At 40.8% G+C, this 27085-nt stretch overlaps 1 protein-coding gene across 1 annotated transcript in view; it reads right to left on the bottom strand.

The window, feature by feature from the left end:
• Positions 1-27085, bottom strand: part of NIPBL (NIPBL cohesin loading factor) — an 822857-nt gene that overhangs the window by 250189 nt on the left and 545583 nt on the right. Inside the window, exons 12-13 of the mRNA XM_053699671.1 lie at positions 15926-15997; positions 15710-15799 (exon numbers count right to left, since the gene is read on the bottom strand). Of these exons, the coding sequence (XP_053555646.1) occupies positions 15710-15799; positions 15926-15997 (162 nt within the window). The remainder of the gene's footprint in view (positions 1-15709; positions 15800-15925; positions 15998-27085) is intronic.

Genomic DNA, 27085 nt, shown 5'->3' with positions numbered 1-27085 from the left:
GGAAAGAATGCGGGGAGTCCTCATCTGACTCCAATAGAAACCCCTCGATTTGCACCAAAAAAGTTATTTACGCCATATCTTATGGTAAATCTTGCGAGTTACTGGCTTACAATAACCTTCTCAGAAAAACCTTGTTTAGACAAAACTAGGCGCTTAATCTCCAAGCAATCAGCTTCAGAGAATCTAGGTTTGGTAACTTCCACATCTTCACCAGAACTGCAAACCAAATTCTGCGAAGCCAAGCTGGGGCGATTAGAATCACTGACGCTCGCTCCTGTTTGATACTGGCTATCACCCGAGAAGGGAGGTGAAACGGAGGAAAAATGTAAATTAGACCAAAGTCCCAAGGAACCGCCAGAGCGTCTACCAGAGCTGCTTGCGGATCCCTTGATCTTGACCCGTATTTTGGAAGTTTTTCGTTTAGACGAGACGCCATCAGATCCAACTCAGGAACTCCCTCTGAGGGTTATCATTGAGAACACTTCTGGATGAAGGGCCCACTCCCCTGGATGAAAAGTCTGCCTGCTTAGATAATCCGCTTCCCAGTTGTCAACCTCTAGGATGTGGATAGCAGAAATGTGGCAATTGTGAGACTCTGCCCACTGAAGAACAAGAGATACCTCCTTCATGGCTAAGGAGCTCCATGTTCCTCCTTGGTGGTTGATATATATGCCACCTAAGTAATGATGTCCGATTGGAATCTGAAAAACCCAGTTGAGGCCAAGCTATCAGGGCACTGAAGATAGCTCGCAAGTCAACTCTTCAGTCCCTGAGCTCTTAAGGAACCCCCAAACTGCTCCCCAGCCCAGAAAGGCTGGCATTCGTGGTCACAATCTCCAAAGATGGTCTCAGGAAGCATGTGCCCTGAGAGATGGTCCTGAGAGAGCCACCAGGACAGAGAGGCTCTCGTTTGGTTGTCTAGGACTATCCTCTTAGATAGGTCTGAGTGGTCTCTGTTCCATTGTCTGAGCATGCATAACTGTAGAGATCTCAGATGGAAAGGAGCAAAAGGAATAATGTCCATGGAAACCACCATTAGACCAATTACTTCCATACACAGAGCCACTGATGGATTGACAGAGGACTGAAGAGAAAGACAAGTAGCAAGAAGTTTGGATTTTCTGACCTCCGTCAAGTAAATTTTCATGAAGATAGAGTCTATGATCGTCCCCAAAAAACATACCCTGGTATTTGGCACCAAGGAACTCTTTTCCAGATACACCTTCCACCTGTGAGAGCAGAGAAACAGAGAATCTGCATGGAATCTTGCTAAATGAAAAGAGGGCACCTGAACCAAGATATCTTCCGGGTACGGAGCCACTGCAATTCCTTGAGGTCTGGCCATTGCCAGAAGAGCCCCCAGAACCTTTGTGAAGATTTGAGGGCAGAGGTTAGACCGAAAGGGTACGTCCCTGGAGTCCCCCTTCCTGGTATAGAACCTGGGTCTCCAGTATCAGAGTCCAGATTGCTCTGTCTGTACTACTGGAGGATATCTGGTAGTCATGAACTGACCCTCCTGAACTAAAAGGAGAATAGAACGGATAGTTTCCATTTTGCAGGACGTAACCCTGAGAAATTTGTTGAGACACTGGAGGGTTTAAACTGGATTGAAAAGTTCCCTCTTTCTTGGGAACCCTGGGACAATCACTCCTAGAGAAGAGAGATCCTTTACACAATATAAGCAAATTTCTCTCTTTATCTGGTTTGCAGACAATCTCGACAGGAGAAATCTGCCTCTGGGAGGGCAAGATTTGAATCCTATCCTGTATCGCTGGGACATCCCGAATCCAAGCCTACTGAAAGAAGGAAGACCCATGACTGGATGGGGGGGGGGGGGGGGGGGGGGGAGACCCTTCATACTGAATTTTTAAAAGAGGAAGGCTTCTTGGATTGCTTACCCCTATTCCAAGGCTTTATAGACCTCCATGAGGTCTTGGCCTGTGCAGGTTTGGAAGATGAGGATTTTTGTCCCTGCGAAAGGAATGAAAAATAATTTTCCAATATGGGAAAAAAAGTGGACCCAGGGACACAATCCTACCCATGCTCTATCTTTTCACTATAATCTTATCCTTAAATCTACCACTGTCCATAAAATCTCCCAACACAGAGCCTGGCAACAAGAGATAGGTTTCACAGCTGACACCAATACATGGCATACTCGAATAATCATAACTAAAAAACTTCTCCATTGTGCCACTCTTTGGGAGTTACAATACAAAATAATTGTATGGTGGCACTTGGTACCTTCCATATTACACAGAATATACGGCACCCACTCACCCAAATGCTGGCGAGGCTGTGGACAGATAGGGACCTCACTCCATAGTTGGTGGTCCTGCCCCAAGATACACCCTCTTTGGAGATGGCTCTTCCGCACTCTCACTGCACATAGACCTACCACTCAAACCTGAGATAGCCTTACTCCACATTCATTTTTCGTATTTAACGAAAGCGAGGGAAGCCCTCACAATATACCTCCTTATGGTTACAAAACTGGCGATTGCCAGACAATGGAAAAACGAAAACCCTCCCGCTATATCACAGGTTTTATCTATCCTACATCATATTAAACAGATGGAACTATAATCCTATAGATCCCTAGACAAAATTGCTTTTTACTATGAAGTCTGGAGTCCCTGGATAGAAACTTTCTCAGAATAGAATAAAACTACCTATACCATAATTTTTTTTTCCCACTCCTATCCCCCTCCCCCACCCCTTCAGCTGATAACCATCCCCTCCCCCCTCTCTATTGCCAGCCATAGAAGAAGCTATCCTCTAGGAGTCTGAAGCATTGAGATTCGATCTCTACAGATAATTCACTTCTACTATGCCTTATCTCCATTCTTTCTAATTATTCACCTTCTGATTCAGCAGCATTTGATACTTACAGCTCTTAATTTGAATGGATATAAAAATAATTGAGATGTTTGGTTGCAACTTATTGACCAACGAGGAATGTCGACTTTCATTACTTATTATGTACTAATATCCTATTGGTTGTATCATGTCTTGATAACATACTGTTGTATATTTAAACCGAATTCTCAATAAAAGGAAATTTATGCTTACCTAATAAATTTATTTATTTTACGATATGACGAGTCCACAGATTTCATCCTTACTTATGGGATATTGCCTCCTGGTCAGCAGGAGGAGGCAAAGAGCACCACAGCAGAGCTGTATATATAGCTCCTCCCTTCCTTCCCACTCCCGTCATTCGACCGAAGTTAGGAAAAGAAAGGAAAAGCCAAGGTACAGAGGTGACTGAAGTTTAACAAAATAAAGACCTGTCTTAGAAAATGACAGGGTGGGCCGTGGACTCGTCATATAGTAAAAGAAATAAATTTATCAGGTAAGCATAAATTTCCTTTTCTTTTACAAGATATGATGAGTCCACGGATTTCATCCTTACTTATGGGATACAATACCAAAGCTATAGGACACGGATGAAAGGGAGGGACAAGACAGGAAGCTAAACGGAAGGCACCACTGCTTGAAGAACCTTTCTCCCAAAAACAGCCTTGGACGAGGCAAAAGTATCAAATTTGGAAAATTTGGAAAAAGTGTGAAGAGACGACCAAGTTGCAGCCTTGCAAATCTGTTCAACAGAAGCATCATTTTTAAATGCCCATGAGGAAGCCACAGCCCTAGTAGAATGAGCCGTAATTCTTTCAGAAAGCTGCTGTCCAGCAGTCTCATATGCAAAACGGATTATACTATTCAGCCAAAAAGAAAGGGAGGTAGCCGTAGCTTCCTTGCCCCTACGCTTTCGGAAAAAAACAGAATTTATGCTTACCTGATAAATTACTTTCTCTTGCGGTGTATCCAGTCCACGGATTCATCCTTACTTGTGGGATATTCTCATTCCCTACAGGAAGTGGCAAAGAGAGCACACAGCAAAGCTGTCCATATAGCTCCCCCTCTGGCTCCGCCCCCCCAGTCATTCGACCGACGGTTAGGAGAAAAAGGAGAAACCATAGGGTGCAGTGGTGACTGTAGTTTAACAATAAATTTTTAACCTGACTTAATTGCCAGGGCGGGCCGTGGACTGGATACACTGCAAGAGAAAGTAATTTATCAGGTAAGCATAAATTCTGTTTTCTCTTGCAAGGTGTATCCAGTCCACGGATTCATCCTTACTTGTGGGATACCAATACCAAAGCTTTAGCACACGGATGAAGGCAGGGAACAAGACAGGTAACCTAAACGGAAGGCACCACTGCTTGCAAAACCTTTCTCCCAAAAATAGCCTCCTTAGAAGCAAAAGTATCAAATTTGTAAAATTTGGCAAAAGTATGCAGTGAAGACCAAGTCGCTGCCTTACAAATCTGTTTAACAGAAGCCTCATTCTTGAAGGCCCAAGTGGAAGCCACAGCTCTGGTGGAATGAGCTGTAATTCGTTCAGGAGGCTGCTGTCCAGCAGTCTCATAAGCCAATCAGATGATGCTTTTCAACCAGAAGGAAAGAGAGATAGCCGTCGCTTTTTGACCTCTCCTCTTACCAGAATAGACAACAAACAAAGATGATGTTTGTCTGAAATCCTTAGTTGCTTGTAAATAGAATTTCAAAGCACGAACCACATCAAGATTGTGTAAAAGCCGTTCCTTCTTAGAAGTTGGATTAGGACACAGAGAAGGAACAATGATTTCCTGGTTAATGTTCTTATTAGAAACAACTTTAGGAAGAAAACCAGGTTTGGTACGTAAAACTACCTTATCTGCATGGAACACCAGATAGGGTGAATTACACTGCAAAGCAGACAATTCTGAAACTCTTCGAGCAGAAGATATAGCTACCAAAAACAAAACTTTCCAAGATAATAACTTAATATCTATGGAATGTAAAGGTTCAAACGGAACCCCTTGAAGAACTGAAAGAACTAAATTTAGACTCCATGGAGGAGCCACTGGTTTATAGACAGGCTTGATTCTGACTAACGCCTGTGCTAACGCTTGAACATCTGGCACTCCTGCCAGACGCTTGTGTAAAAGGATAGACAGAGCTGATATCTGCCCCTTTAAGGAACTAGCTGATAAACTTTTCTCCAATCCTTCTTGGAGAAAAGACAATATCCTTGGAATCCTAATATTACTCCACGAGTAACCCTTGGATTCACATCAACAAAGATATTTCCGCCATATCTTATGGTAAATTTTCCTGGTGACAGGTTTTCTAGCTTGGATCAGAGTATCTATGACTGATTCAGAGAACCCACGCTTGGATAGAATTAAGCGTTCAATCTCCAAGCAGTCAGCTTCAGAGAAGCTAGATTTGGATGCTTGAATGGACCCTGTATTAGAAAATCCTGCCTCATTGGCAGTGTCCATGGTGGAGCAGCTGACATGTCCACTAGGTCTGCATACCAAGTCCTGCGTGGCCACGCAGGCGCTATCAGAATTACCGAGGCCTTCTCCTGTTTGATTCTGGCTACCAGCCGAGGGAGAAGGGGAAACGGTGGAAAGACATAGGCCAGATTGAAGGACCAAGGCGCTACTAGAGCATCTATCAATGCCGCCTTGGGATCCCTGGATCCGTAAAGAGAAAGTTTGGTGTTCTGACGGGACGCCATCAGATCCAACTCCGGAATGCCCCAAAGCTGAATCAGCTGAGCAAATACCTCCGGGTGGAGTTCCCACTCTCCCGGGTGAAAAGTCTGACTACTTAGGAAATCCGCTTCCCAGTTGTCTACTCCTGGGATGTGAATTGCAGATAGGTGACAAGAGTGATCCTCCGCCCACCTGATTATCTTGGTTAATTCCTTCATCGCTAAGAAACTCTTTGTTCCTCCCTGATGATTGATGTATGCTACAGTCGTGATGTTGTCCGACTGAAATCTGATGAACTTGGCCGCCGCTAGCTGAGGCCATGCCTGGAGCGTATTGAATATCACTCTCAGTTCCAAAATGTTTATCGGGAGAAGAGACTCTTCCCGAGACCATAGGCCCTGAGCTTTCAGGGAGCCCCAGACCGCGCCCCAGCCTATCAGACTGGCGTCGGTCGTTACAATGATTCACTCCGGTCTGTGGAAGCACATTCCCTGAGACAGGTGATCCTGAGACAACCACCAGAGAAGAGAATCTCTGGTGTTCTGGTCCAGTTGGATTTGAGGAGACAAATCTGCATAATCTCCATTCCACTGTTTGAGCATGCACAAATGCAGTGGCCTGAGATCAATTAGAGCAAAAGGGACTATGTCCATTGCTGCTACCATTAATCCGATTACCTCCATGCACTGAGCTACAGATGGCCGAGGAATGGAATGAAGAGCTCGGCAAGTGCTTAGAAGCTTTAACCTTCTGACCTCTGTCAGAAATATTTTCATTTCTACTGAGTCTATTAATGTCCCCTAGAAAGGAAACCCTTGTGAGCGGGGACAGAGAACTTTTTTCGGTGTTCACCTTCCACCCGTGAGACCTTAGAAAGGCCAGAACAATCTCTGTATGAGCCTTGGCTCTGAGAAAAGACGACGCCTGTATTAAGAGGTCGTCCAGATTGGGTGCTACTGCAATGCCCCGCGGTCTTAGGACCGCCAGAAGGGACCCTAGCACCTTTGTGAAAATCCTTGGAGCGGTGGCCAACCCGAAGGGAAGGGCCACAAACTGGTAATGCTTGTCCAGAAAAGGGAACCTTAGGAACTGATGGTGATCTTTGTGGATAGGAATATGAAGGTAAGCATCCTTTAAATCCACAGTAGTCATATATTGACCTTCCTGGATCATTGGTAAGATTGTCCGAATGGTCTCCATCTTGAAGGACTCTGAAAGTTCCTTCCTTTTTGGGAACCACAAACAGGTTTGAGTAAAAACCCAGTCCTTGTTCTGTAGTTGGGACTGGATATATCACTCCCATCTTGAGTAGATCTTCTACACAGCGTAATAACGCCTCTTTCTTTGTCGTGTCTGTAGACAGACGAGAAATGTGGAACATTCCCCTTGGAGGAGAGTCCTTGAATTCTAGAAGATATTCCTGAGCAACTATCTCTAATGCCCAGGGATCTGGAACATCTCTTGCCCAAGAAATGATGGATAGTACAAAGTGGAACACCTGTTAATTTTGCAACTAGCAGGTGGTGATAGAGGGAAAGTAGATTATAACTGTTAATGCTGCGTCTGTACAGAGGTAAACCAATATGACAGCAAACTTCAGGCAATGTCCTTTATGGTGAAAATGTGTCCAAACATATATACATTAATGGTTTAAGTTGTATGTAACAAACCAAAATTTATCCCGCCTGTGTGTAAAAATATGGGACACTTTACCGTGATAATCCAGCCGCTGTAATCTGGTTCTCCGTTCGGTCAGGATAAAGACCGCAGTGCACTGTTCCTCTTTCAAGGTGTATAGACACAGGACAGCCTTTCCTCTTTACCTCTTCACCCGCTAACAAGCGGTAATGGCAGCAAACTCCAGCAGCGTCCGGTCTCTGTGCCTCTATCACTCACACTGCACAACCCGGAAGCTCCTCCCTCCAGTCTCCGGTCTCAGGATAGCAGCTGTGAAGTCCCAATAGGTAGCTGTTAACACATTGTGTTGAATGGAGTCCCAGTACTCCACAGTAAAATAGAAAAAAGGAAAATACAATGTGTTTCTCTTGCTCCTTAAATAAAACACAGTGCAGAGTAGAGTAGAGATAAAAAATTCAAAGCTTTATTCGAAGTATTCCTTAAAACAGAGAAGTGATCCTCTAGAGTTAAAATAGTCTCTGTTTTAAGGAATACTTCGAATAAAGCTTTGAATTTTTTATCTCTACTCTACTATGCACTGTGTTTTATTTAAGGAGCAAGAGAAACACATTGTATTTTCCTTTTTTCTATCTCTTGCCCAAGCCTGAGCAAAGAGAGAGAGTCTGCCCCCTACCAGATCCGGTCCCGGATCGGGGGCTACCCCTTCATGCTGTCTTAGTAGCAGCTGCAGGCTTCTTGGCCTGTTTACCCTTGTTCCAGCCCTGCAAAGGTTTCCAGGTTGCCTTGGGCTGTGGAGAGTTACCCTCTTGCTTTGCGGTCGCAGAGGTTGAAACAGGACCGCTCCTGAAGTTGCGAAAGGAACAAAAATTAGCCTCGTTTTTAGCCTTAAAAGGCCTGTCTTGCGGGAGGGCATGGCCCTTTCCCCCAGTGATATCCAAAATAATCTCTTTCAACTCGGGCCCGAAAAGGGTCTTCCCCTTGAAAGGAATATTCAGTAACTTTGTCTTAGACGACACATCGGCTGACCATGATTTAAGCCAAAACGCTCTGTGCGCCATGATAGCAAAACCAGAATTTTTTGCCGCTAACTTAGCTAATTGTAAGGCGGCATCTGTGATAAAAGAATTAGCCAGCTTTAGAGCCTTAATTCTATCCATAATCTCGTCATATGAGGTCTCAGTCTGGAGCGACTCCTCCAGCGCCTCAAACCAGAAAGCCGCTGCAGTAGTTACGGGAATAATGCAGGCAAAAGCCTGGAGAAGGAAACCTTGTTGAACGAATATTTTCTTTAGTAAACCTTCTAATTTTTTATCCATAGGATCTTTGAACGCACAACTGTCTTCAATTGGAATGGTTGTGCGCTTGGCTAGTGTAGAAACAGCCCCCTCCACCTTAGGGACCGTCTGCCATGCGTCCCGCCTAGGATCAGTAATGGGGAACATTTTCTTAAAGATAGGGGGGGAACAAAGGGTACACCTGGTCTCTCCCACTCCCTATCCACAATATCCGCCACTCTCTCAGTGAATACAGGGACTTCTAGAAATTTGTCCATTTTGCACAATTTCTCTGGGACCACCATGAGGTCGCAATCATCCAGCGTAGCTAATACCTCCTTAAGCCACATGCGGAGGTGTTCCAGCTTAAATTTAAACGCTAAGGAATCTGAATCTGCCCACTGAGAAACTTTTCCAGTGTCAGAAATGTCTCCCTCGAACAGCACATCCCTCACCGACACTTCAGAGTGTTGTGAGGGTACAACAGATAAATCCTCCAAAGCTTCTGATTGCTCATACTCTGTTCTTAAAACCGAGCTATCACGCTTTTTAGGAAAAACTGGCAGTTTGGATAAAAATGCCGCAATGGAATTATCCATGACTGCTGCTAATTGTTGTAATGTAATAGGGGCCAATGCGCTAGAGGTACTAGGCATCGCTTGCGCGGGCGTAACTGGTGTCAACACATGGGAGAGGAAGGAGGGCTATCCTCATTACCTTCTGTTAAAGAATCATCTTGAGATACATTTATAAGTGAAACATTGTGATCTTTAAAATGTTTAGACACATTAGCACACTTAAAACACAAATGTAAAGGGGGTTCCACCATGGCTACTAAACACATAGAGCAACGTCTATCTGTAGGCTCAGACATGTTAAACAGACTTAGACAGCACTCAAATACTGAAAAATACAATTTGAGAAAAAACGGTACTGTGCCTTTAAATAATAAAAAGCGCACACTTTTTTACTAAATCACAAAAAATGATCCAATGTTCCTGAAATTTTTACCACACTATCTTAATGCTTTGGTATGATTGCACAGAAATTTTTAAGTCAATGAACCCCTTAATGCCCGAACCGGAGCAACCTAAAGCTGACAACCGGATAGCAAACTACAGCACCGTGCCACAGCAATCTGCTGTGGCCCTACCTTGCCCCTGGGGATTAATTTGATAGAAATAAGCCTCTATGAAGTTCTCCAGTATTCTTTGGACCCTCCACGTGAAGCTGCATGAAGCTGTCTGTTATATGAACTGCGCAACTGAGGCGCGAAAATTAGGCCCCCTCCCTCTCCACTCCGGAGTTGTGGGGCCTTGCAAACCCTCTATAGGTGTCTAAAATTCTGCCATGTGGAATAAAAACCCCATAAAACACTCCAAAAGTGTTAAAACCTTGTACAATCATCATATTTTCCCTATAAAATAATCGATTGCCCCTTAACAGTGTCCACCAGTCTTTTAGCCCTGTTAATTAAGCCTTCCTTCTATACTGAGTCTCAGAATATGGCTTACCTTCCCCACATGGGAATTCTTGTCAGTCTTCTAGCATTACTAAGTCTTGACTAGAAAAAGATGACTGAACATACCTTGTAGCAGTTAAGCCTGCAAACTGTTCCCCCCAACTGAAGTTTTCTGGTATTCCTCAGTCCTGTGTGGGAACAGCAGTGGATTTTAGTTACAACATGCTAAAATCATTTTCCTCTCAGCAGAATTCTTCTTCACTTTCTGCTAGAGAGTAAATAGTACAAACCGGCACTATTTAAAAATAACAAACTTTTGATTGAAGATATAAAAAACTACAAATCTAACACCACATTCACTTTACCCTCCCGTGGAGATGCTACTTGTTAGAGCGGCAAAGAGAATGACTGGGGGGGGGGGGGGGGGGTGCGGAGCCAGAGGGGGAGCTATATGAACAGCTTTGCTGTGTGCTCTCTTTGCCACTTCCTGTAGGGAATGAGAATATCCCACAAGTAAGGATGAATCCGTGGACTGGATACACCTTGCAAGAGAAACAATAAATAATGAAAGATGATTGACGAAATTCTTTAGTCGCCTGCAAGTAAAACTTCAGGGCACGGACCACGTCCAAGTTATGTAACAGACGCTCCTTCTTAGAAGGATTGGGACACAATGAAGGATTAATATTTTTGTTGGAAACAACCTTAGGAAGAAACCCAGGTTTGGTACGTAACACTACCTTATCGGAATGAAAAATAAGGTAAGGAGAATCACATTGTAGAGCCGAAAGCTCAGAAACTCTGCTAGCAGAAGAAATAGCAACCAAAAATAAAACCTTCCAAGATAATAACTTAATAACTATGGAATGCATAGGTTCAAACGGAACCCCTTGAAGAACCTTAAGAACTAAATTCAAACTCCAAGGAGGAGTAACAGGTCTAAACACAGGCCTGATCCTAGTCAGAGCCTGACAAAAGGACTGAACATCCGGAATATCTGCCAGACGTTTGTGTAGCAAAATAGATAAAACAGAAATCTGTCCCTTTAAGGAACTTGCTGAGAACCCCGTCTCCAATCCGGCTTGGAGAAAGGACAAAATCCTAGGAATCCTAATCTTACTCCATGACTAACCTTTGGATTCGCACCAATAAAGATATTTATGCCATATCTTATGGTAAATCTTTCTAGTAACAGGCTTACGTGCCTGAATCAAGGTATCAATGACCGGCTCAGAAAACCCTCGCTTAGAGAAAATCAAGCGTTCAATCTCCAAGCAGTCAGCTGTAGAGAAATTAGATTCGTCATTGGGTAGATCTTTCTGAGCCTCTGAGGGGTAAGGTACCAGCGGCTCAGGAATTTGTAGTGCATCTCCTGAATTTTGGCAGATACTAATGCTTGTTTGTTTCTCTTAAATATTTTATGCCATTCCTCGGCCTCTATTGTTTGCCCCAATTCCCTTTGAAAGGTGTGTACAAATGAGGGAAGGCAGGAGCCCCCCCTTGTAAGAAGCATTTTGTATAATTTAGAGATTAGATGTTTTGGGGGCTGTTTATTTACACACAGATTCTCAAAGGGTGTTTGTTGTCTGCTGAAATGTGTTCTGTTTTTGTGTGTTGAGTAAAAGTATGTTAGCTGTGCCATACAGAACCATGAAGAGAACGTTTGATTATCCCACTCCTTTAGTTCAGCTTGAGACTTAAGTTTACCTTGGTGCAGGACGTGTGCTATATTGTTGTCTGCTAGTGAGTGTGTTTGGTCCTGGTGCCCTGTTCCCAATCCAATGCCTATATCTGGGTTTCCTCTAATGGGGGTCAGCGGTCTGCTAAGGACATAGTTTTAACATTGATCTTAATAATGTCAAATAAACTTTAAACAAAAAGTGCCCAAATTAGCTAGGAGTGCCTTAGTAAAAAAAAAATAATAATACTTACAGTAAATGAGGCAGACACTCGTCCACAAATGCAGACAGGCTAAACCAGTGCTGAAAACATATCAGCAGAGGTACAGATAAGGGAGTATGTTAATCTATAAAGGGAGGCAGGAGATGAATCCCTGCAACCGATTTACAGATAGCCAATAGAAAAGGTTTTAAACAGAGGTAGAACATGATAACCTTAGGCAAACCCCCCTCCCATTACTCTGGAAAAAAACGGTACAGGGAAAAACGAACCTCAATATACACTGAAGCACCTATCACTGAAGTACATCATACTTTAACCACCTCCAAAGGAGGCAAAGTTTAAATTGGAATATGAGTGAGGTGGGTGGGGTATTTATAGGCTTTGAGGTTTGGGAAACTAGTAGGAATGTATATCCCATGTGTAACAAATCGTGGACTCTCACTACCTATATGAAATAAATCTTTGTTTTAACATAAGGGAGAGGAAACAGATGGAATATGGAACAATAGGAGTACCTGACTTCAGCCATTCATTAGTAATATTTCACAAACTGAAGAGAATGGCTGCTTTGTCCCCAGACTATATGAATCATGTGTACATGTTCATACTAATAGCCAATGGGCTTGTAAGATGCAGGTATTAACTTGAGCACATCCATCCACTGTGCTTAACTCAGCTGCAGCAACCTGATACCAATAGACGAGCCCATCCTAAGAAGTGGGAGAAAGATATCAAGGATCTGAATTAGGAACAGCATCTCAACCCAAGGGATTGGTAGACAAGTCCACATTTCACCTGAGGGTGGCTGTGCATCCACAAGGAGCAGCTTACTGTAGACCAGGAGATTGATAGACAAGTCCACATTTCCCCTGGGACGTGTGCGACTTTTCTTACTAAGAAAAGACCTTTCACTGCCTGGTTTATAACTACCTGTCTGCCCATTTAAACAAGGAAGATTCGGGCCTTAGATCGGTTACAGGTTCCCCTTTCAAACGATCAGTAGATATTCACTTTACTTAAATTTAACCTCTCTCCTCATCAAGGAGGCAAAAGAAAATTACTGAAAATCATTAAAAGTGGGAGGGTGTTAAAGCTCTGGTGTGTTGGGAGTGTCTTTTGCCTCCTCATGGTGGTCAGGAAGGGAATATTTCCACACATGATGGCTCATTGACTCACCATCTGATGAAACGCATACCTTTTTTTTTTCAGTTTTTGTCACAGCTATCTCAGATGCCATTAAATATAAATATAATTAATGGTAAATTCTGAATATGCTGAAAATATATAATTTTGCACTGTAAAAAATGGCTTAGCAGAAAATGGTTTAATTCATGTTTTTGTAATAGTAAAATGTGTTGCTAAAAAAAAGAGAATCTTTGCACCAAATCTAATAGAGCTGCTGTTTCTGAACCTTTTTTTGTTGTAAACTAGCATGAGGATAATCAAGTTCTCCTAAGTTAGAAAATTGTAAAGTGTGAACAATTGGCTTGCATAGAACTGTGTGTTTAACCACAGAAAAATAGGCATGAATATTCATTTATATTTTTGTTACTTTGTAAAACTAAATAGAGCAATAAATCAATCAAATGGACAATCCTTTGAATATTGCTACCTATGTAAATAAAAGTAATTGTGGAACAAACTTCTGACACAATATTCTATTAGATCTAATAGCCTTTTTTACGTGTCTAAAAAACATTTGTATTGCTATATTCACTAAGGAAATGGATGTAGAGCTGCAACAACTAATCGTCATAATCGATAATAATCGATTATGAAAATAGTTGTCAACAAATCTCATAATCGATTAGTTGGTTTGCAATTAGTTGGTCTGTGCACAACACCAGCTGCTTCACTCCAATGAACTCCTGCATATGGTATTGTGTTTTATGGTTATGTCCTTAGCCTAAAGGACGTCTACAGATGTCTACTTTTCACTTTTTCAGGACAGTATACGTTTACAACTACCCCTGACTTATGTGCAACACAGATATAATAGTCATCATTTGGATTGTTTATATTAAATCTGGTGATTTGGAACTATGGAACTTTTCATGATATAGTGCCAAGCTTGTTTACACCTTGCCCCTAGATTGATGGGAGTTATTTAAATTGATATGCACTATTATCTGTTTGCACAATTATTAGCGTATTGCTTGTTATTGCTGATTATATGTATTGTAAAAATAAATGTGTAAGGCTTTGTCCTGTTATTGATATACAGTCCTTAGTGCTTTTGATTTTGTTTTTTTTTTGTTTTTTTTTATTTATTTTTTTATATTTTTAATAAATTGTGATAATATGTACCAGATTCAACCTTTATAAGTATATATTCGTTATTTTTAGAGCGGACTAGATATTTCCCCTAACCTTATAGCTGGTTATTTACCATTGCATATAGATATTCAAGATATTTTTATGTTACAATGAAGTCAAGGGTTACTTTATTGAGAGGCCCCTTGCCAAGGTAGAAAACACTTAGCATTGGTGAAGAGCTAACAAAGATAAATATCCCACTTTGGTGAAATTGGCAAAACCCTACTTATACACCTCAACAGCCTTTTCTCTGCTGCAGGAAATATAGCTGCAAACAGAGAACCAGCCTTAGCCAGAAGCATGTGGACATGTTGAGATTTTTGCATTTCAATGCAAAGTTTCTGAAAGAGTGAATAACAGAATGTTATTAACAGTGATAGTCTAACTTTCTAGTTCTACCTCTTTTCAAACAGTTTGTGGTTTTGTTTTGTTTAATTATAAACCTGTGCTCTGCTGCTTAAAAATTGAAGAAACAGTTGTGTTAATGTAAAGTTTTAGTCTGAAGTTTATATTTGTAACACTCATTATGTGGATTTTATTTAAAACATAGAAAACTATTATTGATTCTCTTTTTATCCGATTAGTCGATTATGAAAATAATCGTTAGTTGCAGCCCTAAATGGATGCAATCTTAAAGATCACAACCATCTATATATTAATTGCATAAAAGCTAATGGTTTAATTAAACATTTATTTTGCATATTGACTTGCAGCAAACATTGCTCACTTAAGTAAGGCTGTAAATTTTATGTTTAGCCTGTCATAATGTGTTACTTATGATATGAAATAGCGTTTTAAATGCAATGAACATCAAAACACATTAGTAGGGTCCACACTTTGACATGCTTCTTGATTTAACATGAAATAGTGCATTAAACAACCTACTTCCAGTAATAGCATCAGAGTTAAGAGGGAGCCCAGAAAGAAACTTGAGACTAAATTACTTATAAAATTGTTAGCTAGCCTGTCTGGAAATTCTAAAACTAATTTTATAGGTACTAAAATGTCTCTAATTAAATATTTCAATTTTCTAATTAAATTAATATTTTAGGTATTTAATAAATCCATTGCCTATGTTTGTCATCAGTATACATGTTTTGTCTTCAATTAAATTATTGATGATCTCAAAGTTTTCAGCAGCCAAAATGCAGAACAATCACTTCCTTAATGGGAACAGAAAAGGCATTTGTTTAAAGTTTATAGCACTGCACAGTGTTCTAAATCTAGTGTCAAAACAGTTATTTAAATTGAGGCCATCTTACTGGAACTCTGTGGTAAAAACTTATGTATAAAAAACGTAATAAAATAGATGAGCAAAATGGTGTTAAAATTCCATGCAAATAATGATTTGGGCACTAGCACCTTTTTTGGCAGTAATGTAAAGTTTATAAATTGGGGGTAAAAATATAAAAATATTACAACTCCCTTTAATTTTTTTTTTTTTTTTTTATGTTAATCATCAGTTTCGAGAGGTTTAACAACTAAACTGAGAACGTTTTGCAAAGGCAAATCTTTAGAGCTACAAAGTTAAAAATATCGTATGAAACAATATAAAAATAATTTTTTACCAAAGGCAGTGAAATCCATGTCTTCCAAATTATCCAAAATATTTTCAACAGCGTTAGAAAACCTTTTAAATGTAGAGGAATCCATCATTTCTAGGGGTAAAAAAAATATAACACATTAAAATCACTTTTTCCAAGTATAGAAGTAGATTTGTGAAAATTGCAGTTTGTTACCGCACCTTTATATGCAATTTAGACTTTATGGAGGTTACTAGTTACCTTCAGGTGTTAGCTTAGGCTCATATGCTTTCCTTTTCTTTTGACGCTCTTTCTTCTTCATCCTTCGTGCAACTAAATTTGCATGATGAAAATATAGGTTATTTGATATTCGTCATTTTCCTGCTGGTCATGACATCAAAAATAACAGATAATGAAAATGCATAAAGTAGAAATAATGATGAAAAACATGGCAAATGTTTATATAAAAGTATATTGTACAGACAGTGATAACTAACCTAATGTGTTTGTTGTCTAAAGATACTTAATTACTTCTATGAGAATTATTTTATTATGAGAGTTGTGTGTGTATTCCAGCAAATAAGTGTATAAACCATGTTCATTCCCTAACAAGCCAGGAATCAATAATAGATTAGAAACTAATAATACAACATACATTTTCCTTCCATTCTACAGTTATACATTCAATCAATCAAGCAGAGAGCCAACATAATGGTGTAAACCAAAAAATATATAAAAAGTGTCAAAGACACAGACATAAGAAAATATAAGAACTGTTTTTAAATTAATCTTTCCTCATGCTTAATTTTATATATTTAAAAAATATTAGTATATCAGGGAAAAAGTTATTACTTACTCAATTGCAATATCTTAGTAGTCTAGAAGTAGCAGGTTGAAGAAGTATTAAGACCTATTTAGTTGTATATGTATATATGCTTACATCACTACTTGCTGAAGACACCTTCAACTAATCAACAGGAAGCCTTCCATTATGTGAGACTTCATGCATTGTCACTTTGAACATGAGGAAAATAATTTAAAGGGATATTAAACCCAACATTTTTCTTTCATGATTCAGAAAGAGAATACAATTTTAGTTTACTTCTATTATCTAATTTGCTTCATTGTTTAGATATCCGTTGTTGAAGAAATACCAATGCACATGGGTGAGCTGCCAATCACACGATGCATCTATGTGCAGCCACCAATCAGCAGCTAGATATTCTTTTTAGCAACAGATATCAACAGAATTAAACAAATTAGATAATAGAAGTAAAATAGAAAGTTGCTTAAAATTGCACACTCTTTCTAAATCATGAAAGAAAAAATTTAGGGTTCATGTCCCTTTAATTGTTGAGAAAAATAATGCAGTTTGTCATTTTCAGTGTGGCATCATATGAAGGGATGATTCTAGACAACTGGATCTGAACCAAAACAATGGGAAACACCATATAGCATGCCTTAAATGAACTCTAGAAAAACAAGAAAATACCTTAAAGGGATAGGAAAGTCAAACTTAAACTTGCATGATTTAGATAGAGCATGTTATTTTAAGACACTTTTAAATTCACTTCTATTTTCAAATGTACTTAGTTCTCTTGGTATCCCTTGTTGAAAAAGAATATGCACATATCCTAGCTAGTTTCTGATTGGTGCCTGAACACATTTGTCTCTTGTGATTGTCTAACTAGATGTATTCAGCCAGCTGCCAGTAGTGCAATGCTGTTCCTTCTGCAAAGCATAACAAGACAATGAAGTAAATTTGATAGTTGTTTAAAACTGTATGTTCTATCCAAATCATGAAAAAAAAACATAATTTATGCTTACCTGATACATTTATTTCTCTTGTGATGTATCGAGTCCACGGATTCATCCTTACTTGTGGGATATTCTCCTTCCCAACAGGAAGTGGCAAAGACAGCACCCACAGCAGAGCTGTCAATATAGCTACTCCCTTAGCTCCACCCCCCAGTCATTCGACTGAAGGCTAGGAAGAAAAAGGAGAAACTATAGGGTGCAGTGGTGACTGAAAGTTTTAAAATAAAAATATATATGCCTGTCTTAAAAAACAGGGCGGGCCGTGGACTCGATACATCACAAGAGAAATAAATTTATCAGGTAAGCATAAATTATGTTTTCTCTTGTAAAATGTATCGAGTCCACGGATTCATCCTTACTTGTGGGATACTAATACCAAAGCTTTAGGACACGGATGAAGGGAGGGACAAAACAGGGACCTTAAACGGAAGGCACCACTGCTTGGAGAACCTTGCTCCCAAAAATAGCCTTCGAAGAAGCAAAAGTATCAAATTTGTAAAATTTGGAAAAAGTATGAAGCGAAGACCAAGTCGCCACCTTACAAATCTGTTCAACAGAAGCCTCATTTTTAAAAGCCCATGTGGAAGCCACAAGCTCTAGTAGAATGAGCAGTAATTCTTTCAGGAGGCTGCTGTCCAGCAGTCTCATAGGCCAAACGGATGATGCTTTTCAGCCAAAAGGAAAGAGAGGTAGCCGTAGCCCTTTGACCTCTCCGTTTACCAGAATAAACAACAAACAAAGAAGATGTTTGACGGAAATCTTTAGTTGCTTGTAAGTAGAACTTTAAAGCACGAACCACATCAAGATTGTGTAACAGACGTTCCTTCTTAGATGAAGGATTAGGACACAGAGAAGGAACCACAATCTCTTGATTGATATTCCTATTAGAAACAACCTTAGGAAGAAACCCAGGTTTGGTACGCAAAACCACCTCATCTGCATGGAAAACAAGATAACGGGAATCACATTGTAAAGCAGATAGCTCAGAAACTCTTTGAGCCGAAGAGATGGCTACTAAAAACAAAACTTTCCAAGATAGAAGCTTAATATCTATGGAATGCATAGGTTCAAACGGAACCCCTTGAAGAACTTTAAGAACTAAGTTTAGGCTCCATGGCGGAGCAACAGGTTTAAATACAGGCTTGATTCTTACCAAAGCATGACTAAATGCTTGAACGTCTGGGACATCTGCCAGACGTTTGTGTAGTAGAATAGACAAAAGCAGATATCTGTCCTTTTAAGGAACTAGCAGATAATCCCTTCTCCAAACCTTCTTGGAGAAAAGACAATATTCTAGGAATCCTAATCTTACTCCACGAGTAACCTTTGGATTCACACCAATAAAGATATTTGCGCCAAATCTTCTGATAGATCTTCCTGGTGACAGGCTTTCTAGCCTGAATCAGGGTAACAATGACCGACTCAGAGAAACCACACTTTGATAGAATCAGGCGTTCAATCTCCAAGCAGTCAGACGCAGAGAAATTAGATTTGGATGCGTGAACGGACCTTGGATTAGAAGGTCCCGCCTCATTGGCAGAGTCCACGGTGGAACCGAGGACATGTCCACTAGGTCTGCATACCAAATCCTGCGTGGCCACGCAGGTGCTATCAGAATTACCGAAGCTCACTCCTGCTTGATTCTGGCAACCAGACGTGGGAGGAGAGGAAACGGTGGAAATACATAGGCCAGATTGAAGGACCAAGGCACTGCTAGAGCATCTATCAGTACCGCCTTGGGATCCCGGGACCTGGACCCGTAATGAGGAAGTTTGGCATTCTGACGAGACGCCATCAGATCCAATTCTGGTGTGCCCCATAGCTGAATCAGCTGGGCAAATACCTCCGGATGGAGTTCCCACTCCCCGTATGAAAAGTCTGACTTAGAAAATCCGCCTTCCAGTTCTCTACCCCTGGGATGTGGATTGCTAAGAGATGGCAAGAGTGATCCTCTGCCCACCGAATTATTTTGGTTACCTCCATCATTGCTAGAGGACTCCTTGTTCCTCCTTGATGATTAATATAAGCTACAGTCGTGATGTTGTCTGACTGAAACCTGATGAATTTGGCCGCAGCAAGCTGAGGCCACGCCTGAAGCGCATTGAATACCGCTCTCAGTTCTAAGCCATAACGCCCTGCGTGCTAAAATGGCAAAACCTGAATTATTTGCCGCTAATTTAGCCAGTTGAAATGCGGCATCTGTAATAAAAGAATTAGCCAACTTAAGGGCCTTAATCCTGTCCATAATCTCCTCTAATGGAGTCTCCATTTGAAGAGCCTCTTCTAGAGCCTCAAACCAGAAAGCAGCTGCAGTCGTTACAGGAAAAATGCACGCAATAGGTTGGAGAGAAAAACCTTGATGAAGAAAAATTTTCTTCAAGAGACCCTCTAATTTTTTATCCATAGGATCTTTGAAAGCACAACTGTCTTCGATAGGTATAGTTGTACGCTTAGACAGAGTAGAAATAGCTCCCTCCACCTTAGGGACTGTCTGCCATGAGTCCCTTATGGTGTCAGATATGGGAAACATTTTCTTAAAAACAGGAGGGGGAGTGAACGGAATACCTGGTCTATCCCACTCCTTAGCAATAATATTCACAATCCTCTTAGGGACTGGAAAAACATCAGTATAAACAGGAACCTCTAAGTATCTGTCCATTTTACACAATTTATCTGGGACCACTAATGGGTCACAATCATCTAGAGTTGCTAATACCTCCCTAAGCAATAAGCGGAGGTGTTCAAGCTTAAATTTAAAGGCCGTCATATCAAAATCTGTCTGAGGAAGCGTCTTTCCTGAATCAGATATTTCTCCCTCAGATAAAAAAATCCCTCACCCCTACCTCAGAGCATTGTGAGGGCAAATCAGATACGGCTACTAAAGCATGAGACGGCTCAGCATTTTTCCTTAACCCAGAGCTGTCCCGCGTTCCTTGTAAACCAGGCAGTTTGGATAAAACCTCTGTGAGGGTTGTATTCATAACTGTGGCCATGTCTTGTAAAGTAAATTAATTCAACGCACTAGAGGTACTTGGCGTAACTTGTGCAGGCGTTACTGGTTGTGACACTTGGGAAGAGCTAGATGGAGAACCCTTATTTACTTCTGACTGAGAATCATCTATTGCTCTATTTTTAAGTGCTAATATGTTCTTTATAATTTATAGACATATCAGTACAATTGGGACACATTCTAAGAGGAGGTTCCACAATGGCTTCCAAACATATTGAACAAGGATTTTCCTTGGTGTCAGACATGTTAAACAGGCTAGTAATGTAACAAGCAAGCTTGGAAAACACTGTAATCAAAGTAAATAACACTTAGAAATAAAACGGTACTGTGCCTTTAAGAGAAAAAAAGCTGCACAAGCTCTGCAAAACGGTGTAAAGAAGCAGTAAACTTAACAAAATTTTTACAGTAATATCTTACAGCCTTAGTAACTTTGCACAGCTATGCAAATAAACAATTAACCCCTTAATGGCAAAACCGGAATTAAAAAACTTCAAAACAGGTAAAAAAGACTTTCAGCACCTTGCTACAGCTCTGCTGTGGCGCCTACCTGCCCTTCAGAACAATTTGTGGGGAAAAAACCTCCTTTACAGCCCTCAAACACAGCAGGAACCACTGGAGAAGCAGTTGGATGTCTCTAAGGAAAAGAAACTGCGCAACTGAGGCACCAAAATAGGCCCCTCCCACCTCACTCGATGTTTTGAGAGTGTCTCTTAATTAACCATGTGGGTTAAAAAAAAAAAAACTAAAACAAGCCACAATGACCCCTTTAGTCCCTTTAAAAAAAACGTTATAATTGCATCATTTACTGAACAAACAAAAACGTTTTTTCCTAACAGTGACACCAGTAACTTATGAGCCCTTCAAGCAAGCTGAAATTCCTATCCAAGTGTCTGAATACAGCTTACCCTTCCCTCATGGGGATATTGCCAGCCTTTTCTAGAATTAACAGTCTGTCTAGAAAAAATATAGACTGAACATACCTCATATGCAGCTTAGCATGCAAACCGTTCCCCCAACTGAAGTTTTCCTGTACTCTTCAGCCCTTCTGAGAACAGCAGTGGATCTTCGTTACAAAGTGCTAAGATCATAATCCTCCTTGTAGAAATCTTCATCCCTTTTCTGACAGAGAGTAAATAGTACACACCGGTACCATTTAAAATAAACTTTTGCTTGAGAAATAAAAAACTAACATTTTTGTCACCACACTCGCTCTGCCCTTCCTAGTTTCTTAGAGTAGGCAAAGAGTATGACTGGGGGGGTGGAGCTAAGGGAGGAGCTATATAGACAGCTCTGCTGTGGGTGCTTTCTTTGCCACTTCCTGTTGGGAAGGAGAATATCCCACAAGTAAGGATGAATCCGTGGACTCCATACATCTTAGAAGAGAAAATTGGGTTTCCTGTCCCTTTAATTGTCCTTAAAGGGACAGTATACTGTAAAATAGTTTTTCCCTTAATGTGTTTACAATTGCTTTTTTTACCAACTGCAGAGTAAAAAATGTATGAAAATTAGCTTTTTAAGGTTTATTTCTGTATATTAAAGCTCTGATTTTGTGTTTTGAAGCCACAGCCTAATAAAATAGGTTGAGCTTGTAGGTATAATCAGATCTCATTACTGTATCACATTGTGCACATATACCTGCTTCTTTATCTTATATCTGTCCTTAAAACAATCACCAATACTTTTAGAGAACAATGGAAAATCAACATTTTATTACCTTATCTCTGCTTTATCACACTGGGAGTGTAATTTCTTCTGCTGGCTGTGTTTACAAAGCTTATCTATAGCTGGTACGCGCGGCCACAAACTTTCAGAATAGGTGGGGATACCACATGCTAAATTAACAATTTCAAATGCCAAAATAAGGGTAAAGGAGCTACTTGTAAACAATTTAATACACTCCAGCAGGTAAAGTTGATCATTGGGAACAAATTAAAGAGGAGAAATTTTTTGAGTAAACTGTCCCTTTAAAACAAAAAACAATACAATAAGGCAAGTGATGCCTAATGTCAAGCTATCCATTAGTACCTTTAAAATCAGATAACACATAAACTAGAAAGCTGAACCACCTTTGCATTTTCTCTATTTTAGAACAGCTTAATAAAAAAAGTTATATAATAAATGTATTTATCCTTAGTTACTCCTAAGTTTCATCAAACACATTTTTTTTAATGAGATAGAGGCATTACATTGAAATATTACCTGATAAATACATTTCTTTCATGGTGGTCAGAGTCCACAAGCCATTACCTCTGGGAATTCCACTCCTGACCACCAGAAGGAGGCAAGAGCACTTAAAAACTTCCCACCTAACTGGAAACTAGTCTGAGGTCTTGCCAAGCAAGAAGAAAAAGAAAGATAGGAAAACATAAAAGCAAAAAAGAAGAAGGTAAAAAAAAAAAAGGAGGTGAAGTGCATACTTGAACTACAGTAACAAAACCATGAAAGAAATTAATCCATCAGGAAGGCATAAATTATAATTTCTTTCAAAAAAGGTGGTGAGGGTCCTCAAGCAATTACTCCTGTGAAACTAATACCCAAGCTGTGAAATCCCGAAGTAATGCAGGTGGGACGACTCAGATATATTCTTTATTTTAATATATATATATATATATATATATATATATAATATATAAATATATATATATATATATATATATAGGCAAAAAGAGTCAGTTGCACTCTCACAAACAGTTCTCCAAGGGCCAGGGTGCTAGAGTAGTTGAAATGTAGCAAAACAGGAAACAGCACTCTCTGGACTTAAGTAAAAAACAAGTAGTTTATTCAGTGTTTTTTACTTAAGTCCAGAGAGTGCTGTTTCCAGTTTTGCTATATATATATATATATATATATATATATATATATATATATATATATATATATATATATATATATATAAACAAAATTTATGCTTAGCTGATAAATTTCTTTCTTTTGCGATGTACCGAGTCCACAGTTTCATCCTTAATTGTGGGATATTATCCTTCCTAACAGGAAGTGGCAAAGAGCACCCACAGCAGAGCTGTCTATATAGCTCCCCCCTTAACCCCACCCCCCAGTCATTCGACCGAAGGCGAAGGAACAAAAAGGAGAAACTATAAAGGTGCAGAGGTGACTGAAGTTTTCAATACAAAATACTATCTGTCTTGAATAGACAGGGCGGGCCGTGGACTCGGTACATTGCAAAAGAAAGAAATTGATCAGGTAAGCATACATTTTGTTTTCTTTTGCAAGATGTACCGAGTCCACGGTTTCATCCTTACTTGTGGGATACCAATACCAAAGCTTTAGGACACGGATGAAGGGAGGGACAAGACAGGAACCTAAACGGTAGGCATCACTGCTTGCAAAACCTTTCTTCCAAAAATAGGCTCCGAAGAAGCAAAAGTATCAAATTTGGAAAAGGTATGAAGCGAAGACCAAGTCGCAGCCTTACAAATTTGTTCAACAGAAGCATCATTTTTAAAAGCCCATGTGGAAGCCACCACTCTAGTAGAGTGAGCTGTAATTCTTTCAGGAGGCTGCTGTCCAGCAGTCTCATAAGCCAAACGGATGATACTTTTCAGCCAAAAGGAAAGAGAGGTAGCCGTAGCCTTTTGACCTCTACGCTCTCCAGAATAGACAACAAAGATGTTTGACGAAAGTATTTGGTTGCCTGCAAATAAAACTTCAAAGCACGAACCACATCCAAGTTGTGCAACAGAAGTTCCTTCTTAGAAGAAGGATTAGGACACAGAGAAGGAACAACAATTTCCTGATTGATATTCCTGTTAGAAACAACCTTAGGGAGGAACCCAGGTTTGGTACGCAAAACCACCTTATGAGCATGGAAAACAAGATAAGGCGTGTCGCATTGTAATGCAGATAATTCAGAAACTCTTCGAGCTGAAGAGATAGCAACTAGAAACAGAACTTTTAGAACTAAAATTCAAACTCCATGGCGGAGCCACAGGTTTAAACACAGGCTTGATTCTAACTAAAGCCTGAAAGAACGCCTGAACATCTGGGACATCTGCCAGACGCTTGTGCAATAGAATAGAAAGCAGAAATCTGTCCTTTTAAGGAACTAGCTGACAATCACTTCTCCAATCCTTCTTGGAGAAAGGACAAAATCCTAGGAATCCTGATCTTACTCCATGAGTAGCATTTGGATTCGCACCAAAAAAAGATATTTACGCCAAATCTTATGATAAATTTTCCTAGTGACAGGCTTTCGAGCCTGAATCAAGGTATGTATGACCGACTCAGAGAACCCCCGCTTGGAAAAGATCAAGCGTTCAATCTCCAAGCAGTCAGTCGCAGAGAAACTAGATTTGGATGCTGGAACGGACCTTGAATCAGAAGGTCCTGTCTCAGTGGCAGAGTCCATGGTGGAAGAGATGACATGTCCACCAGGTCTGCATACCAAGTCCTGCGTGGCCACGCAGGTGCTATCAAAATCACAGAAGCTCTCTCCTGTTTGATTCTGGCAATCAAACGAGGAAGGAGAGGAAATGGTGGAAACAAATAAGCCAGGTTGAACGACCAGGGTACTGCTAGAGCATCCCTTGACATGGACCCGTATCGAGGAAGTTTGGCATTCTGACGAGACGCCATCAGATCCAATTCTGGTGTGCCCCATTGCTGAATCAATTGTGCAACACCTCCAGAAGGAGTTCCCACTCCCCAGATGAAAAGCCTGACGACTTAGAAAATCCGCTTCCCAGTTCTCCACTCCTGGGACACAGATTGCTGATAGATGGCAAGAGTGAGTCTCTGCCCATTGAATTATTTTGGAAACCTCTATCATCGCTAGAGAACTCTTTGTTCCCCCTTGATGATTGATATATGCTACAGTCGTGATATTGTCCGACTGGAATCTTAGGAATCTGGCCGACGCCAGCTGAGGCCACGCCTGAAGCGCATTGAATATTTCTAGAATATCAGGAGGAGAGCCTCCTCCTGAGTCCACAATCCCTGTGCTTTCAGGGAATTCCAGACTGCACCCCAGCCCAACAGGCTGGCGTCCGTCGTCACTATGACCCATGCTGGGCTGTGGAAACACATTCCCTTGGACAGATGATCCTGTGACAACCACCAAAGAAGAGAGTCTCTGGTCTCTTGGTCCATATTTATCCGAGGAGATAAATCTGCATAATCCCCATTCCACTGTATGAGCATGCATAGTTGCAGTGGTCTGAGATGCAAGCGAGCAAACGGAACTATGCCCAGTGCCGCTACCATTAAAACGATTACCTCCATACACTGAGCCACTGACGGCCGAGGAATGGAACGAAGAGCTCGGCAGATGGATAAAATCTTTGATTTCCTGACCTCCGTCAGAAAATTTTTCATGTCCACCGAATCTATCAGAGTTCCCAGAAATGGAACTCTTGTGAGAGGGATAAGAACTCTTTTGCATGTTCACCTTCCACCCTCTTAGAAAAGCCAACGCGATGTCCGTGTGAGACTTGGCTAATTGGTAAGTTGACGCCTGGATTAAGATATTGTCCAGATAAGGCGCCACAGCTATGCCCCGCGGCCTTAGAACTGCCAGAAGGGACCCTAGCACCTTTGTAAAAATTCTGGGAGCCATGGCCAACCCGAAGGGAAGAGCCACAAACTGGTAATGTTTGTCCAGAAAGGCAAACCTGAGGAACTGGTGATGATCTTTGTGGATAGGAATGTGTAGATACGCATCCTTTAAGTCCACGGTGGTCATATATTGAACCTCCTGGATCATTGGCAAAATAGTCCGAATGGTCTTGTTTAGGATCTTGAGATCCAAAATTGGTCTGAAAGTTCCCTCTTTTTTGGGAACCACACACAGATTGGAGTAGAACCCTTGCCCCTTTTCTGTATTCGGAACTGGGCAGATCACTCCCATAGAATATGGGTCTTCTACGCAGCGTAAGAACGCCTCTCTTATTGTCTGGTTCTACAGACAATTGAGAAAGATGGAATCTCCCCCTTGGGAGAGAATCTTTGAAATCTAGAAGATACCCCTGGGTTACTATTTCTAAAGCCCAGGAGTCCTGAACATCTCTTGCCAAAGCCTGAGCGAAGAGAGAAAGTCTGCCCCCTACTAGATCCGGTCCCGGATCGGGGGCTACCCCTTCATGCTGTCTTGGTGGCAGCAGCGGGCTTCTTAGCCTGTTTACCCATGTTCCAAGTCTGGTTAGGTCTCCAGACTGACTTGGATTGAGCAAAATTCCCCTCTTGCTTCACGGCAGAGGAAGAGGGACCACCTTTGAAGTTTCGAAAGGAACGAAAATTATTTTGTTTGGTCCTCATCTTATTCATCTTATCCTGAGGAAGGGTATGGCCTTTCCCTCCAGTGATGTCTGAAATGATCTCTTTCAGTTCATGCCCGAATAGGGTCTTACCCTTGAAAGGGATGGCTAAAAGCTTAGCTTTTGATGACACATCAGCAGACCAGGACTTAAGCCATAACGCTCTGCGCACTAAAATGGCAAAACCTGAATACTTCGCCGCTAATTTAGCCAAATGAAAAGCGGCATCTGTAATGAAAGAATTAGCTAGCTTGAGAGCCCTAATTCTATCTAGAATATCCTCTAATGGAGTCTCAACCTTAGGAGCCTCTTCCAGAGCCTCGA

Source organism: Bombina bombina, chromosome 2 (assembly GCF_027579735.1).
Source record: "Bombina bombina isolate aBomBom1 chromosome 2, aBomBom1.pri, whole genome shotgun sequence".
NCBI classification, from domain to species: Eukaryota; Metazoa; Chordata; class Amphibia; order Anura; family Bombinatoridae; genus Bombina; species Bombina bombina.
This window is presented reverse-complemented; position numbering and strand designations above follow the sequence as displayed.